The sequence below is a fragment of the Anopheles stephensi genome, chromosome 3, assembly GCF_013141755.1.
Source record: "Anopheles stephensi strain Indian chromosome 3, UCI_ANSTEP_V1.0, whole genome shotgun sequence".
In the NCBI taxonomy this organism is placed as follows: domain Eukaryota; kingdom Metazoa; phylum Arthropoda; class Insecta; order Diptera; family Culicidae; genus Anopheles; species Anopheles stephensi.
Genome location: NC_050203.1, coordinates 5,710,001 through 5,728,810, shown reverse-complemented (window position 1 = coordinate 5,728,810; position 18,810 = coordinate 5,710,001). Strand labels below are relative to the sequence as shown.

General features: G+C 43.4%; 1 protein-coding gene across 5 annotated transcripts in view; it reads right to left on the bottom strand.

The window, feature by feature from the left end:
• LOC118510336 (potassium voltage-gated channel protein Shab) overlaps positions 1 to 18,810 on the bottom strand; it is an 88,674-nt gene that overhangs the window by 4,962 nt on the left and 64,902 nt on the right. For 2 of the 5 annotated variants that reach the window (XM_036051994.1, XM_036051995.1), the window contains exons 7-14: positions 11,999 to 12,141; positions 11,748 to 11,927; positions 11,042 to 11,068; positions 9,915 to 10,028; positions 2,784 to 3,768; positions 1,535 to 1,695; positions 260 to 545; positions 10 to 191 (exon numbers count right to left, since the gene is read on the bottom strand). In XM_036051994.1, the coding sequence (XP_035907887.1) occupies positions 13 to 191; positions 260 to 545; positions 1,535 to 1,695; positions 2,784 to 3,768; positions 9,915 to 10,028; positions 11,042 to 11,068; positions 11,748 to 11,927; positions 11,999 to 12,141 (2,075 nt within the window). In that variant the 3' untranslated portion in view covers positions 10 to 12. The remainder of the gene's footprint in view (positions 1 to 9; positions 192 to 259; positions 546 to 1,534; positions 1,696 to 2,783; positions 3,769 to 9,914; positions 10,029 to 11,041; positions 11,069 to 11,747; positions 11,928 to 11,998; positions 12,142 to 18,810) is intronic. The other 3 variants (XR_004905998.1, XM_036051996.1, XM_036051997.1) reach the window with 3 other exon arrangements.

Below are 18,810 nucleotides of genomic sequence, written 5' to 3'. Positions count from 1 at the left end.
AAATCATACCTGCTACGAAGATGACGCACCGTACCCACTGCTACCACCGTGATTCTCGACCGAGTTGCCCCTGCTGGTAGTGGTTTTGCTTTCGTCACTCGACGTAAGACTGCTGCCGGCGAACGATGCCTTATCCTTATTACTATTGCTGTTACTAGCGGCAAGATATGTTGAGAATGCTGTTTCCGATTCTGCAATACAAACGAGGAGCTCATTTAACATGGATCGTACACCAACAGTGCATCATCTCGCGCTGTACCTGTGCTACTTTCCCGTGTGCCAGAATCCAACCGCCGGTCACCGGTAAGATGGTCGACGTACGTACCGATCCCGACACCACGCGTCAGCTGTGGTTTGCTTTGCCGGGTGACCTCTTCCTGCGAGTAGCGCGGCTGGGAGAATTTGCTGGCCGCCAACGGTTTGGCAGTGGCACCTAGCGAGGCCGGCGTCGATCGTTGGTGCGTTAGCCGGTGCCGCTGTACGAGCGGCGTGATCGAGGTCGCAATCATCGTACTGCCCGAGTAATCAGTATTTGAGTCGCTCCCCTAGACAAACGCAACAGGGCAGAGATTAGTCGGTGTGCGGTTGTAATGGGGCGGGTGGGGTTACTAGTCGGAATCATTCGAGGGCATCACAACTATCTCGCAAAAGGCTCGGAAACTATCGACCGGAGCTCGGCCGTCTGGCTGGCAGCGCCAAAGCTCCGAAGCTCAATCGTTCCAGCTTTTGCTGCTAAACACGTGAACACTAAACAGAGCTAACAGAGCTAAACAGAGAAACTAACGAACAAACAAACGAACACAGCAGCAACGAGGGGTCTCTAGGGGCCGTGAAGGGAAGGGATTTACACATTTACAGGAAGCGAATCGTTTAGTAACGATGATACAACGATAAAATAAGGTCTCTTGAAATATCTCTCACATAAGCTCAACGATGTAGAAGTCAGGGAGCAAAATATACAACGAGTCAATTAATGTACAAAAAAGGTTCATCTATCTACAAAATCCATGTATAGTACAAAAGATTGACATAAAGTTCCGAGAGCACTCGGAAAAAAAATCTACACGAGATTATGGTGCTGTTGAGGGGAGCAAAAAAATGAAGTACAAAACATCGATCCACTTGAAGGGATGTTTGAAGGACGAAAGAGTTTTCAGTTGAGAGATAAGGATAACCAGGGAACGAACAGACACACAGAAGACAGAACGAAGAGACAGCAAGCGGAGTAGAAAGTTTAGGAACTCATTCTAGTCTAGTCCAGTAGTAGTTGTTAGACTAATGATAATTAGTAATAGTAGTAGTGAACAGGCGTACGAAAAAACAAAACGGAGTAACTAGAAGGTGGAAGTACGGAAACGAAAAAGAAAAACGGGAAAACGATAACGAAACAAAACAAAAAACCGATAGGTGTACGGCGCAGGTAGAAAACAGAGTAACTTCAAACGAGTTAAAGAAAATGAAAGGAACGCAGTAAACGGGCAAAAGTAAAAGTTTTCATTCAAAACAAGTAGGAAAAGTCAAAATGCAAATTTACCATGTTGGCACCATTATCCGAGACCCCGGAGCCGGACATATTGTCTGCCAGGAGCCGTTCACTCTCCGGATCGGACAACAGACGCGACGCTTCGGATTTGTTTTTAAGGATCGATTTCGATCTTCGATGTGTTTCTAATTGAGGTGACGTTTCTAGCGAATCTACGGATATGGAGGACAATTTCGTATCAGCATTTGCATCTGGAGTGGCCGAAAGAAATGGTTGGCGTGGCGAGGGTGTTTTTGTTTGGAGCATATAGTTGGAGGAGGGGGGGGGGGAAGGATGGAGTGGAGCGTTTGAGCATGCAAGTAAGAATTCATTAGAGTTTCCATACGCATTCGACCCTTTGGTTGTCGCAGTTTCTTGAAGAGTTTAGGAGAGCATGGCAGTATTTTAAGTGTGTTTCGTATGGATGTATTAGTTTATCAATTGAGTTGGTTAGTTTTGCTTAATCTGTTTATGTTGAAAACTTAAGACATAAAATAAAGGAAGAAAAGGGGGGTTAAAAGTCGTAATAATGGAGGGACCTAGCTTAGATTTTTTTTTCAAACAAGCCAGCAAATAGATTGAGCAGTAAAGAACGACATAGAACTGTTTTTTTTGGTGTTAAATATAACTATTATCAGACACCTCCGAATGAACTCTTTTTAAAGGTCACAAAGAAACTAACACTTAGTACAAAGCTATAGAATTATAAAACGGTTAGCATGTTTTGCAGGATTCCCTTCGAAACCATAACAAGCAGTAACACTAACAACGTAAGTAACGAATAAACGGAACGTTTTCTTTTCCGGATAATCTATTTGTTGTGAACGGGAGTATTCTTTTCTCAGTTCGTCGTAAATTTAATACTTATTCCAATAAGGTCGTACAATTTTAAATTTTACCCCAATTCAAAGCAAATAATGAGTGAAAACTAAACAAAAAACAGGACACAAAACATGTAGTAACTGTAGAGAGTAACATCGAACTGTAACTGGAGGTGGTGTTAAGCGTTGTTCTTATGTGATGAGCTCAGTCAGTCGCTGAGGGGTCAGGAAAATGTATTGATTTTTCCTGCTCCTTGCAAACTGAATTTTGCTTTTTTGTAAGTGTTTTCGTTTGGTGGTAATGGAAGGAAGCATGTTAAAAAAAGGAAGGTGTGTACTGTCGAGAGCGTTAAGTGTGAGTAGATTGAATGAGTTGAGGAGTATGTGTGTGTGGATGTGTTAGTGAAGCTTACTTCAGGACCTCCCTATCTTCCGCTTACCTTTCGGTGCCGGATTCGGAATACCGAACAGATGTTGATTGATGAGCTTGGTGGCCGAGGCAAGACTTTTCGCCGGCATGAAGGAAGAACGGCGCGACTTTTTGCTGCCGGACCCGCTGGTGCTGCTACCACCACCACCGGCAGCACCCGCCTCCTCCAGACTTTCGATCGACGATTTGAGGTTCTCGAAGCGGGTCTTGGGCCGGGCCGCCACCGCAAGGGCCGCCGACGTGGAAGCGGAACTCTGCTGGAAGCGAGTCTTGCGATGCTTGGGCACGGGCGTCTCGTTCAGACTGACGTGGCTGCCCCGATCCGTCGCATCGAACGGCGTCTGGAACTGGCGGTACTCGTCGTCCATCGGACTGGCGCCCAAGCTGCGCAGCGCCGTATCTCCGGAAGCACTTTTCTTCACCTGCGATCGCGGCGCCCCGGCCACAGCCGGTCGCTGCTGGAGCAGTAGGAGCTGTTGGTGCTGCTGCTGCTGCTGCTGCAGCTGCTTCTGCTGCGAGTCTTTCTCTAGCGGATTTATGTACAAATTGTTCGTATCTAACGTATCTAAATCGAATGACATATCTACAATGTCCGACGTGAGGTCGGCCTGCGACAGGAATGGATGCGTTTGACAGCTAGCGTACGTGTCGGAACTGTCGACGCTAGCCAGATCACCGTTGTTGCTGTTGCTGTTGATGAAGGTGCCATTTCCCCCTCCTCCTGCTCCTGCTCCTCCACCACCTCCTCCGTTGTTGCCATTGCTTCCGCTACCCCCGTTGGCGCCACCACTGCCCCCGTTCGCCGGATGTTTGATCGGGGTGTCCATGTAGGGGTACGGGTAGGAGATCGTGCTCGGCCCGAACTGGTTCGGCGTTGCAATGCAGTTGTTGTTCATGCTGTTCTTCAGCATGCGCATCTCCATGCACACGGTCGTATGGAAGTCGGACGTTGGAAGCGGCATCAGTCCTTCGGCATCGATGAACTCTTTGTACTCCTGGCGTCGATCCAAGCCGGACGAAGAAGAAAGCAAAACCGTAAAAACCGGTGATTATTAAACGAGAATGTTTTGTGTGCCCATTTTCGGACAAGTGCATCTTAGTGGCCCAAAAACCATCACGAGAGTTGGACATTGTTGTTCTACGTGATAATTTTGGACCAATAAGACAAGACACAAATTAAAGCACAAACCACACACACACACGCATGTACAAAAAACAAAACACACACACAAACGAATGCCCTTCTTGAAAGGGTGTCATGTATAAGGGGAAAACTTCAAACAAAAGACAAAAAGTAACACGAAACTGTAAAAATTGTCATCTTTTTTATGTACAAATTTATCCTTTTTGGAATGTGTAAGGATCGAATTCGGCGAGAAAACACGGAAAACAAACTGGTAGCTCTCACAAAGACGCACACGAAAACCGCAAATGAAGGTTGAAGAAGGTCCCGGTAGCCAATTGATCAGGATATTTGAAGTAGTTGCGATGAAGATGTGGTCCAGAACGATGGAGGAACAGTATTTACACGCGGGCAGTTAGCTTGTCGAATGTTCTTTCTTTGATTGCATACCTTTAGGCGCGTTTTACGGTATACGCCTAAAGGTATGCAACTTGGTGTTTTAGATTTTAACAATGTTTTTGTGTCTTTCAACAAGATTTTTTCGAGGATTTTGTTGATACTTTGTTAGCAAATTCTAGGAAAAAAACCCCGTACGTCTAAGATTAGTATTTGTACATATATACAAGAGAATGTTAAATGCTATCAATCGCAAAACATATTGTTTTCCCGGATTTTCATCAATGATAGAGGAAAAATAACCGACGCGACCACACAATACACAGCCGGTGGTAGAATAAATTGACGATTGTTGTGCTTCTTTCCCTCCCCTTTTTTGAAACGAAACGAAACGGAAACGGAAACGAAATATGATGCATGAGAAGCTATTAGCATATTTTATCGATAAATCTTGGCTTCGTTTTTGGCGATCTAAAATGTACGATTTCCAAAATTACAACATCCGATTGGGTAGGCAGGGTGGAGAGCGAAACCCGGCTGGTCGGTTCAATATTTGTCTTCCGTTAACAAATGAATGAAACATAAGTCGGAACGATTTCTTGAATGGTTCTTGACAGCGGTTTACTTTATCGTTCCTTTATATTCCGTGAAGTGCCCTTTCAGGCACTCAAACCACTCGCGGTAAGAATTTTTGGCGCGGCGCGATTACCGGTGGTCAAAAATGATCCGCCGAAAACCATCCCGCATTTGGCGCAATCTACCAAATGAATAAGAGCCCATCTGCGGCGATGGAGGTGGCAAGGATGGGAGGATTTGTCAAGCTCGTTCACTTCCCATTCCCGGGATGCCATCCTGGGTGGATGGCTCCCGAGGCGATTGTTTGGGCGAATTGTATCCGAGGGCAATAAATATCCCTCAACTCGAGACGAATCGGTGCGTTGGTGGGAGAATCTTTTTGCACACCTCCTTGGTGGCGCCTGCCCTGTGTGTGTGTGTGCTGACGTCATACCTTATCAAGCTATTCTAAGATCATCCTTGCTAGCTGGGGTCATATCAACAACGGTTTCGAAGGAAGTTTTGTGTTTGCTTTCCTCGTTTCTTAACACTTTGCCGCTAAGTCCGGTGGGACCAAGCGGTAGCTTCCTTTGCTCGCATATAACTGAGAGCATAGGAAGGAACTGGGAGTATGGAGTGTGTGTGTGAGTTAAGTTTTGTCAACATTCAGTTATTTATGGATAATATTTACTATCGTCCAGAAATCCCTTCCGCACGCACATTTGCAGTGACTTGAAAGCTTGAAGTAGCGCTCGAGCGTTCTCGAGTCCTTGTTTACGTGGCCTCGCCTTGCAAGGGTGTAAATCGGAGAGCTGGTGAAATTGATGAATTGCTCAGTGTACGTAAACACACACACACACCCATACACATAAGGGGTACGTGACCACAAACTTCATAGTAAGGGCCTGCAGTAGATAAACAGATTGTCCTACTTCCAGCCATCACGATCCCTTGACGCTGTACGTACCACGAAATGCATCTAATATCTTGGTGAGATATCCTTTTTTTTCTCTGGGTAAATCCTTCAAACCAATCCAATCTCCACCCTTCGAACCACTCGTACATGATTGAGTTTCGTAAATCATTGCGTAAGGTTGTTGTTGTCGTTTTTGGGGCAGCCATCTTAGGTTCTCTTATTTGATCTCGCAATGGGCGCGCCTGTGAGCATGTGGAATTTATTCTCGTGTTTGTGTTTTTCGGTAAGACCGTACGTCTGTCCCAGATGAATTTTTCAAGCATCAACAAGGGAGCTAAATTTATTGGTCATATGTCAGCGCGGTGAAGTTGTTTTTATTTCCTGCTGGTAGACATTCTACTGACAAGGATCTATTGCCGGGCTGTTGAAGAAGGTGCTTTATCGGTAAGGATTTGTTTTGCTTGCTTGAGCATCAAAATGTTTCATTAGGAAGAGCATTCTCTCAGAAATTCGAAGAGCAATCAAGAGGACTCTTGTGGAGTTACACTTATTAATAGTGTATAGAATATAAGAACGGATGTGGTTGAGCTCGGCAGTGATCCTTAGAAATAAGTGGACCAATGTCTTGCGATTAAACAGATCTTCCCGATCGGAACATTATTGAGGAGTAAAACACAGAATAGGACACGAGCAGTTCTTTGGCACGCGGATTAGACCTACAAAAAAAGCACACCACAAACACACGTTAGACAAAACACAATCACACGCACAAAAGAAACACAGCACAAGTAGCAGGAACAGGGGTGACGAGTTTGGTGAAGAAATCGCACAGAAAATATGCAGCTGCAAAAAGGCCGAGGAGTTGGTGAGTTCAGGCAGTTAGAATATTGCTGTTCCTTATTCAGAACTGTAGGGCGTGTGTGTTAGTCACGCCATTCGCAGATTGCTTATCGAAAGGAACAACACAGGGCAGCGAGCAACGGTGTGTACGGGGGACTTTTGTTGGTGAAGCAGTTAGGCAGCAGTAGTAGAAGTAGTAGTAGTAGTAGTAGCAGGACAAAACAAGGAATCTCCCAGGGCCGGATTCACCGCGGAACTCACCTGTGATAATGCCTGTTTGCTCTGAGGATCGCAGCATCAATCGAGCAAGCGCCGCATTAATGGCACAAAACAACATCAGCGAGAGAGATAGTGGGGCGTTTGGGAAATTCGAAACGCTCTCTGGCGGCCATTTTAATCACGGTGTAAAATTGTATTTTGATATAGTGTTGTGTATGTGTGTGTGTGTTTCGTTGCAAAGATCGGGTTTGATATTAAGAGAATGAGAGAGAGAGCGAGAGGGATCGCAGGTGGATCAAGGTGGACAGAGGATTAAACCGCTCTGTCCCGATCTTTCCACGACGCCTGCCTTTGATATGTCATCTGCTATTCTACTAGGATCTCAGCTTGAACTCCTCCACTCGCCACCGTACAGCCACTCTACAGCTCTATTTCTGCCTCCTTTGCGCCGGAGCTCCCTTCGAACCCGTGGACGCTGCTGGAACGCGCCGAGCTTCCGAAGGTGTGCAGCAAATGTCATACGCTTTTCGATCGCAGCGGAATACACTCGGTGTGGCATTCCTGCGGACACTGGAAATTGGTAGTAATGTGGTTCGATCGGCTCAGTTGGTGGTTCAGTTCTGTGTAGTGTGGTAGCTGATCGTCGTAGTGTAGGCACGGTGCGTTTTGTGGCTTGTAGTAAGGCGAGGAGTTGGGTGCGAAATTACAATCACATTCGTAATACTACGGCCGCGGATGTGTAGCGTGTGTGTGTGTGTATGTGTGTGACAGTGTGCCGACAAAGGGTATGAGTTTGGTTTTTTTGTGGCAAATGGAATGGCAAACGGTATCGAATAGCGAGAAATGAAGAAGTGAGAAGAGAGAAAGAAAAAAAAATACATTGCACCTTCACGTAATACAGAAACAAAGAGCGTAATACAAGAATGAAATGTGGCTTAACAATAACAAACACTCACACATTGTGTGGGAAACACAAGAAAAGGGGTGAGAAAACGAAAACAGACAAACATGAAGAGTGTATTGCGCGTGTTGTGTGTGTGTGTTGATTTGAATTAAATGACTGTTTTTTCGAAGGACTCTCACAGTAGCAGGCAGCTTATGTTAGGCACAGGGAATTCCGCTCGCTTGCAGCTAGCCGTTAGTCACCAAAGCAAAGCGATACTGATAGCAAACGCACAGGAAATGGCTTGAGTGAGTCCTGAGTTCCGGTGAATCTTCTTCAACGTTTTAGTGTATTTTGTCTGGTAATTAGGTTGCCCAAAATCAAATCTTAACTCCGAGTCTATAAATTAAGCCCTCGTTTCTGAACCGACTCAAATCACTGACAGCAAGGAACATGAAACCGGAAGGATGACCGTCCAATGAACCCGCTGCCGCCACCATCGCTGGGATCGACAGTTATTAACCTCAAACGCTGGCCCGAGCTACCCGGAAGTGAATGGGAACAAGAAAACTGGGAGTGAAAATGGCCCGAAAGCATTCTAAAAGCTTTCCTACACCCACCCGGCACTGGAATCCTAGGGACGAGCGGTGGCTTTTCCAAATGCGAACCACCCGACGCCTACGTCCGGATATAATTTTTGTCATTTCTAACTCGGTGGACAGGTGAGCGATGAACGTAACGCGGAAGGGTGGGGGGAAAGGAAGTTTGGATGGCAAACAGCATTAGAACAGCGTGGCGTGGAATCTTACGATGAAGAAGCGCACCTCGTGTCTCGTTCCTTTTTTCTTTGGAAGGGAGAAAATTATAACATCAATTTATGCTAATAGCGTGGTAATTTGGTTTCTTTCCTCCATTTCAAACGCTTACGCGACACCTGCAGGGGTGAGCACGAAGGTATCGATTCGAATTAGGGCGCCTTAGAATACAGGACGCGCATTCCTCAGATACGGCCAAGGCACCGTGGTCGGAAAGGTGAAAAGTTACCGAATGTGAGCGAGATAGATAGAGAGAAAAAAAAATTAAATAAAATAAAACACGAATACAGGCACACACACAAACACACACAGAACATTGTTTGGACCCCCAAATGTGCGACGGCTTATCGGGGAAATAAATAGCAGCAGTGTGACGTCAGGAGTAGCCGGTGCCATTTTTATCACCCTCCCAAAAAAAAAAAAAAAAACTCCGGAAGAATGCTGTGCCGAACAAGAGGTGCGAAACGGTGCACGGACGACATTTCGGAGATACGGCCGGGGTCCATGCCCCCTAAAGTCCCGCCGTTGGGAAGGATATCGTAAACGATCTTTACTAACTGCCGGAAGAGGAATGCCAGGGTGTGTTGGGGTGGGAGGTCAGGAAGTGATTTAAGTCATCCTTACTAATGTGGCATTCACAGGCGCAGGACACACAAAGGACGTAAGCTAATGGACATTGGTGTGGGAGAACCGGTTGGAGCAGCGCCCACCGGACATCCAGAAAGACTGAACACGGGCACAAGAATATGCCGTCCTCGTCGCTGAGAGGATGAGACGTGAAATTGGCTACAAATTATCCGTGCCACGCTGTCTCGGAGTTCCCTGTGTGTGTGTGTGTGTGTGTGTGTGTGTTTTCTCGTGTGAATTCTCGCATTTATTTTGCAAAACCCTCTGAAAAGCCGATGGAAGCAGAAGCGATGAAGAGATATACCTGTTTTATGGTGCCTGCGCTAAGAACGATCGATGGAGCGACCGCTTTGAGTGCGAGACCGTAAATGTCAACTGTCAACGGTTGGAGGGTGACATTGTGGACATTGTGAGGTTTTGTTTCTGTGTATCCCGGGACCTTATTAAGTTGCTCTTCATTACGTTCTCCCCTGTGTGCGGTTGTGTCTACGCAGTGCCAATTGCTACATTTTGTGTAACAAAACTACCAATGACTACCGGAAGTTGACTAAAAATTCCTTCTTCTTTTTGTTCTGTGTGCGTCTTTTGCTCGAGAATTATTTGAATTTTCCTTCCCTACTCCGAACGACCTTCCCCTGAGAACATGACGTGTGTGTTTTTTTCGTGATTGTGAGACAGTTGAATGGAAAAAGATACTGTCGTATCTCACAGAGTTCTATGCAAGAGTAACAACAAAGGAGTTGGAAACGGAAATCGCTGTAATGTACCTTTGACGTGCAAAAGCAACACTCAAACTCGGATGGCAGTTCGGTATCGGACTTGTCCCGCTTACTGGTGGAGGACGTTTCTAGTGCAACTTGTCGTCGTAGTTCTTCTACTTCCTAGAACGAGTCCGATGGGTTATATTGGTTGGCGGGAACGCAAAACAAAACGAAACGGAAAATAGAAACCGGGAAAGGAATATTATCGTCGTCGAAGGGGTGAAGATATATTACCACGTGGTGGTGGGGGGGTGGGTGAGGCGTTAGTTAGAAGGGGGTGAATCAGTAAATTCTTAAATCAGTGGGAAAATAGATAATTGTAGACAGCCGTATTACACAGTAACATTCAGATTCGTTCGTGAGGTGACAAGTAAGAACGTAAGGGGAAAGGAATTTTAACGAATAATACATATAACAACAAGATTTGTACTTTATTTTTCTTCGGTTGAGGATTGAGAAAGGTGTGAAAAGAGTAGAAACAACATGCAAGAAACGAGGAAACCTTTAACGAGAGACATGCAGAACAAACGTTGTTGATTGTGTCGGTCAAAAGACAAAATTCGAAACCGGCAACAGATAGATGGGGCGTGCTGAAGCAATCACAAGCAAACTTATTAAGCAGAATATATCACCAAACAGACATCAGACAGCAGACCACAACAACAAAAACGCTTGTTCGACAAAAACGGTGAATGGTAAAAGCAAAAAAATGGTTCGAATCGTTTTGGCAGTTCTTGCATTAGTGTTTTAATAGTTTTCAATTATAAATTACTAAAAAAATCCAAAATTAGTTAGAAAAAGGCTTCTGTAGATTACGGACCAATACCGCAGTTCTATGTGGCTGTATTAAATACGAAGCTTACTAACATTACTGTGACCAAAAATCAAGCATTACTGTGTGTGTGAGTGTGTTGTATCGCAAAATTGTTAAATTCAACGTCAGAAAAAGAGGTGACAAAAGGAGAAAACCGAAAAATTGTGTCATATTGAGCTACATTGAGTTTTATCGAACAATCTCAGCCTCAGTATTGCGCTTGAGCGATTGATGATGAAGAAAAAATACCAACAAAAAAACAAAGGGAGATAAGAGTATGGTCGAGTGTAAGCTTATAGTTGGTTGGTTAGTTCAATACCTCGTGGCTCCATTGATTGTTGTAGTACTAGAATTGAAAAAACAAACAAACAAAGTTCCATCGGAAGGAGAGGAAGTTGATAGAGCGTCATATTATTATTTACACAGGTACACAGGTAGGATGGAATGCAAATGAGTAACACATAGCGTCAGTGTGTGAAGCTAGGTAGATGCGTTGGCCAAAAGGCTGTGGGTTTGAAACGAAACAATGCTCTAACTACAGCCAATTCTTGGGTTTTCTGCTTGCCTGCGGAAGAAGCTGAGGCACGTGATGGATTTTCCACCCTTTCGAGGGGAGGAAACAAAAACTTGGGCCCGAGAGAGAGAGAGACAGAGCGCGATCCGAACGCACGCACACAGCGATCGAATTGGTTCGAAGAAGCGGATTAAGCGGAAGGTAGCTCAAATTTCGAATAACGTCAAACGAAAAACTAAAACAGGCGATCACCACGTAAACGTAAAACACAACAGCAAACATCGAATTATTGGGCCACAAAGAGCAAACTCGGGATGGGACGAAGGGAGTTAGGTAAAAGCGGATGAACTTAAAATCGGGTGGGTACGGTACGATCACCAAAAGCTGATGCAATTTCGCACTGTTCGATAAGCAGCATCGAGGGGGGAGGGGGGTGGGTGGATGGGGAAAGTAAGTGGAAGGGCGGATGAAAATGCAAGCGCGGGCGCGAGCTGAAACAGGCTTCACATACCGCTCTGGTGGCCATCATCACCGGTGGCTCGTGATGGGGCGTTTCCTGCATGATCAGCTGCTGCTCCTCGTTCGCGTCCATGTCGATCGCCATGTTGTGGTGCTGCATGGTGGGGCTGTAGGGTGGGGCCGCTTCCGCATCGAGCGACGCCCCCATCATTGGCTGCGAGAAGCTATCGTTCTGTGAAAGAGTTCATGCGTACCGGAAGAGTTCATTACTCGGCGCCTACTACGGCCACTCACGGCACTCACCTGTGAATTGACACGTTTGCGTGAACCGGCGGAATGTTTGTAGTTTTTGTAGCAACCGACCCCGGTCATGGCAGGATTGCGGCCACCGCTAACCGAATCACCCTCCTCCGTGCTGTTACCGTCCGCCACGGAAAGATTGTGCCCTGCGCAATTTGGAGCGTAGAACGAACGGGGGGGAAATTTGAAAGAAATCGGAAGAAAATGGCTATGAATAGCGTACGGCGATGCTGATCACGTTGACCACTCATTTGGGTGCCCGTGGGTTATAAATCTGCTGCGTGGTAAACCAGCAGATGTGGACGATTAACCGAAGAAGATCTTCAGCGCAACATTTCTTTCAAAGAGAATTTGTACGCTTGTCTTATGTCTGGTTTGAGTGAAGGATGTGAGCTTTAGCGTGATTAAATCACTCATCGTGTTTCGGAAAGCCTAGGACACTCGGCAACAGGATGACCTTTGTTCACTGTGATTCAACGTCACTCCCTTCAAAATATGATTTTTAAGAATAAAACCAGATATAAATATATAAAGTTGTTTCTTTGAACCAATTAAAAATCATTTTAAAAGGCGTGAGTGACTTTTGAGTGTCGCGGCGATCGAATCTCGGCGAACGAAGATCGTACTGAGGCCTGAAATGTTCATTTTTGTGTGTGTGCTTAATTCACTCATCGTGTTCATGAAAGCCTGAAATATTTTAAAAATTCAAGCGCTTATTAAATCGGAAGCTTTACATGATTAGTCATGAATTGTTCAATTTTTACTGTTAGAAAAGTAGGAAATATGCAGAAGAAAACTGTGCTAATGCTGTGAGTGCAGCATGTTAATATTTTAGTTAGCAACAAATTTATTTAATGGGAATGGTTAGCATTTAGTAGATCAGGCGGTAGGAGTTTAGTCAACGGTTTATTTAAATATTCAGTATTTCAACCAAAAACAACACGCATAGGCACTCACTCTCATCCACATCCACAAATCGAAGGGTGCTACAAGTAAGTGCTAGACGTAACGATCACACCAACACTAGAAACACATTTTATCTAATTAAACACCATATTTTGTTCAACAGGATTACACCAATACATAATGCTTTAAATAATAATTTAGCTACTTTCGAACCGGGAACTCAAAATGTGTTTCCTAGTGAAGATAAAGAGACAGAGATATTGAGAGAGAGACAGACACACACACACAACAACCCATGTGAGGATGTGAGATGCAAAAGCAATACAGGCGGTAACTCATTTCTTCGTTTGGGGTTTTTACCTATGTGGGTTTGGTTTTCCTCAAAACTGTTCACACCTGTTTTATTCGATTCGATTTTATTGGAACGATTTTTGTTTCTGTTTTTCTTTTCTTGTTGTTGTTCATTTCCTACATGTGAGCGTAAAATTAAACCACAAACACATTGAGTAACACATAAACGCTCTACAGCGTATAACAACGAGCGCCGAGCGTCTTGAACGAAGCCAAAGACACGCGTGACGTGTGAAGTAACGTTTAACAAGATTTCTTACTGTTCCTAGTCCCCTAAGTAACGCAACAATTACAACCGAAGCTCACATTCGAATGTGTACAGATAAAGCAGAACCTTTTTTCCTTTTTTTGGTTTTCAACATCGAGCATTAGAAACGCATGTACGTAAATGGTTTTGGGAACGGAGTCTGATTCGAAATCATCAAGCACAAGTCATCGGCATTATGGCGTGGCGAAACATGAGTAGTTTAAGTAGGTTTTGCATGATGTTAAAAGTGTACAGTACTATAGGTTGGTAGCTTATAGGCTAGTTTTATAAAAGCGAAAGAACGATTACGATTGATTGTTTTCTTTAGTTCGGGTTTGATTTTTCTTCTTCTTGCACAGAGCTGGTCAAGTGTGGTAGAAAGTAGTGACGAGTTTGTATATGTTTTTTTTATATGAACGGGGTATGTTTTAGTAGTGTAAAAAGTGGTTGATGGATTATGTATACTGTTATGCACTAGTCTGGTTGTGTATTGATCGAAATGAAGAAGCGTTGTTCATATCGTTTAACTACCAGATTTAGTAGATTTGAATCGAGAGTTTCCATTTAATCGAGTAACAAACTAATCAAAACGCTAAGAAAACTGGTTATGAACAATTGGAAATGTCTACAAGAAACAGACCAACAATTTCTACCTTATTAAAGTCGTAAAACTCCACACACAATTGACATATTTCGAGCTAGAATAGAACACAACTATTACAAGAAGAAACGTTTTAACGGTCAATTTAAACTTAAGCCTGCTAGTTTGCGCTTCAAATGGAATACAACCAACTGTCAACGCCAACAACGTAACAATAACATTCTGTTGCAAACTTGGTTTTGGACGGTGTTTCGAGTGTTTTTTTTTTTCAATACGGGGCTACCTTCGATTTCGCTTTGCTCGATTTTGTTTGGTTTGTTTTTTACGATTATACATTTTACAATTTGCGTACATACTGCTTACATCGATTACACATTACAATCACGCACATTTACACGCATCCACATCAAGCATTGTATTGCGCTACACGCGTCCGACTTCCGGTAGACAGACAGAGCTCATGTGTGTTTCTGTGTGATTATCGCATTTATCAAGCCAAGCAAATATGCCGGAACATGATGACCTGGGAACCCCCGGGGGGGATTTCGGATTCCCACCGTTTATAGTGTGTGGTTTAAGTTTTTAAGCATACAGCGGTTACAGTCTTGTGCCAGAGTGTCGGTGCTACAACTATGCCTGTTTGTCCTCGTGAACTGTGTTTAAAATTCGATCCAATTCTCACCTGCACCGAGGAACGTTGGTGGACCTCGAAAATAATTATTGTGAGTTAGCAAATGCAAAACGCACTGAAAACAGCTTGGCTGCGCTGGCAGGATGGAATGTCCGTAATAGTGTTTCGATGAGTGGGTATCCAAAAAAGCTCTCGTTTGCATGATGTTCACTGCCTGTTTTTTGTGTAATCTCTGTGTATTGCTTGCAGTTTTATCATATCTTTGTTCCTTTCCTGAAGTTGGTGATTGTTTTTAGTTGTGTTGTGCCGGGTTTCACTGCTTAAATTGTCTTTTTAAATGCTTCAGTTTTGCTAACTTGTCTCGTTGATATGGCAAAGGGCAATATTCGCTAGTGAACAACACAATTTGTGCATAGCTTTGCAAAGAATTGCTTATCTCGGGGGAAAATAAAGCCTCCAATTCTTGTAATCTTACGGAATGACAAAGAGGATTAAACTTAGGAAGAAACTACAACCAAACTTGATTTTTTCTAACAAGTAGACATTTGTCTTTCCACCTTAAACCCACTGTATCAAGAGAAACTTGACTTCAAATCAAAATTGCCCAAAGATTGGATGAAGCTCTAGATAGTCAGCAGCAGTTGGATAGTCGGATCGTATTATGTGTCTTCGTAAGGAGAAGCATCATGTTCAAGGCCTATCTACTGAGCTGGTACGGTTTAATTTCTTTTAAGGTTACGAGATGAATTTCATTCACTCTCTCTCTCTCTCTCTCTCGCTCTCGCATTCTCCCTCTTAATCAGTATGGTCAATTTGGTATGCAAAACATGCTTATTACACAGTTCATTTTCACTAGCCGTTTGATTTTTTCTTTGTCGATCGTGCATCGTTCTGCGACTGAGAGAGGAACTCCCTTATCTATCTCCCCAGGAACGATTGTAGTAGAATTAATTAACATTTTGATTCAACTTCACCTTTTACAGACTCCTTAAAAACAACCGATCATCTGCAGTTTGATTCGCTGTTCTTCCTGGAGAGTGTTGATAAAATGGGTTGATATGAGAACTGTGCTGTGTCATCGCGTACCGTGACGCGCTTTAGAGTTATACACCTATACGTTGCAGCCACGAGAAGCACATCGAAGCGCGTTTCTCATGCCGGCACACCAAGGAAAGCTATGCGCCATTGTCGAACGCAAACGAACGGCTATGCTAAGCATATGTGGGTTTCGGTATCACTATGGTCAGTATGGGTGTGTGCGAAGCAGGACACATCTTCATCATCAAGCAACTTGCAGCCTTGTATTATCCGTTTCGTAAGTGTTTCGATTGGTACCTCGCCCATTGTTCGTTCAGTATAATTGATAGCAAGTTTAGCAGGTTTGCGACCAGATCTGCACTAGTAGGCGGTGTAGTGTAGTGGTAGTTAGTAACATTATTCCTATTGGTTGTTTTCTAGCGGATGCAAAAGACGCAGCAATGGTAGTATTAAATGTGATAATAATAATAATAATAGTAGTAGTAGTGGTAGTAGCTGTTGTAGATTCAGTAGTAGTAATAGTAGTATTAGTAGTAGTAGTAGTGGTAGTAGTGGCAATGGCCATCGTGACGATGCGCGGGAAACGGCTCGGCTTCGGCAATGGCGTCGCCTCGCGTTTGCTTTGACGTGCGCGTGTGTGTTGGGGCTATCTAATTAAATCGTGTCCGTCAACGGTGAAGTTGTTCATCATCATGCTCGCCGATTCCGTGCGCAGCTCCTCGTTTAGTTCAGCCAAACGGGACGACAGCGGTGGTTGCCGACGCCGGGCAGCGACGGGTGTCGCGACGATCGACTCGACCGGCGACTCCATCAGGTCACTCTGATCACCTGCGATAACAGGGCGAGCGCGTATGGTCAGTGGTAACTCACTTTGCCAACTCTTTGCGAGGGTCTATCTCCACAGGGAGTCAGAGGGACTCTCCGGGAGATGTTGTAGATTTTTTTTTAATTAATTGTAATAATTCTAACAAAAATCCCACCAGTTTAGGGAGAATAAAAAATATTAAATAGCTATGTGAAACTGGTACGCAATCGCTAGTAAGGTTTTTTTGTCGTAACTGGGTGAAAGTGTCTACAGTTTTGTAAGATTAAAAAGTAGCAGCAACAGAAGACTTTGAAATTTTTGCCAGACTTTGAAATCTCCCACTGAATTTCTAATCTACATGAGCCTAGGGTTCATGAAGAGTTTACAAAGTAGTGATCAACAATCAATTTGTAAGAAAACTATGATATCACAAACGACCAGCAATATTTCGCGCGTTTCGTTCGTTGCGAGGAACTTGTTTGCATTTGCCCGCTGGGACTTGCTCTACAATATGCTACTGCAGTTGAAGGAACGCACCAGATGGTGAGCGAATTTGTAGTGGAGAATTTGGCTTGCTAATATTGCTAATCATTCCGCAGCAAAGAAGCAGCTATGGTACATGGTTTTACGCATCGAATTATGAGAATTTTTCTGTTCCGGTTTATGTTTTTCTATTGCAATGGGTACAATTTGTGTGATCCACTTCCAATTCGATGGTAAGAAACAAGCGATCTAATGATAAAAGAATGTTCTAGTATTATAATGGAAAGCATGTATGTTTGGGTTTTCTTTTCATAATCGCTAATTAGAATTGGAACGATGGGTTAGAGAGTATGAGAGTAAAAGTTATGCAAAAAAGGCAAATCAATTTTTAGTACAGTGCTGTTCTAAATTGAAACTCAAAATTCAACTAGTGCTGGAAATAAGAGAATATAAATATCTTATTTGGGGGACTGAATTTACAATGTAAACTTAAAGTGGATGAGCAAACAAAACGATTCTTTTCAGTAGGAATTTCGTTTGATAAAAGCCGATAAAGTATTATTCTTTGTTTGGGCTTTCAATATTCTTTATGCACTCCTATTCCAATTTACGATACCGATGCATCGTATGTTTCGAAGCATTCAATTGTTCTATTTAGTTTAAAATTCTAATGCAACCAAAAGTAAAAGTATGTAGCAATTAAAACCGATAATCGAAAACTAAATATTTAATGCATGACATGGCTAGCAAACAAAAACTAATTAAAAGTATACGAAACCTTTTTGATCGAATATTGCTGGTGTTGCTCGTACCGTGGTTTTCATTGTCACTGTTCTCTTATACAGTTTATACACAGGTCTATCGATCGTTTTGCGGTGCTACATTTCATGTTCTGATAAGTTATGGTTTGCTTTGCTCAGGCTTTGCTTCGTCCTTAAGCTGCTGTTTTTGTATTATATTGTTTTCTTTGTTTATGGAATTTCTTCTTCTTCTTATTCATTGGCACTAAAACCTCGAGAGGTCGCGGCCTGTCAGTTCTGGCATATCTGTGGGCTTCGATCCTCGGTCCTTCCGTGTGAAGACCGGCGCCGTTATCAGCCACTGGACTTAACGTTGAATTTCTTCATTTTAAATAAATTTTATTATTACTAACTTTTATCATAATATGATTTAGAAGTTTTAATTTAAAAACCGCAATTACTCTGATTTTTGTCTTTAAGTCTGATAAGAATTTTTAAGTTTAAATTTAAGACATTTAGCTGCTTTAAATGCTCCGGCAAATGTTTAAGGCACAATTTACATTTTGAATATTTTATTAAGTTTTGCTACATCATTGATATTCTTAGCTTGTGAGCAATCAGTAGCACAACAATACTAAAATATTTAATACAAAACAAACAAAGTAGACGTAACAAATATTTGCTTGCTGGCTGCCTGCTTTTTTTGCTTCCTTAAAGTTATATCTCTTGAAGGAATGTTCAACATTCATGAGGATGGGCTGTATTGTCTGCCTGCCCCGGTCTGCTAGACACTAGACTTTGGGTGACCATAAAGCTGGTGGTATATTTGGTTTGCGATGAGAATTTATATGTCTCGCTGTGTGTTGCAATCCCGAGCCAGCAAGTAGGAGTTGCATCCTATTCCACCGAGCTTTGTGGTGAACCCACTCGGAGCAACGAGAGTGAGAGAGAGAGCGAGAGTTCTGAGAACATATGTATGCACCAGAGAACCATTTCAATGACCCAGGTTTTGG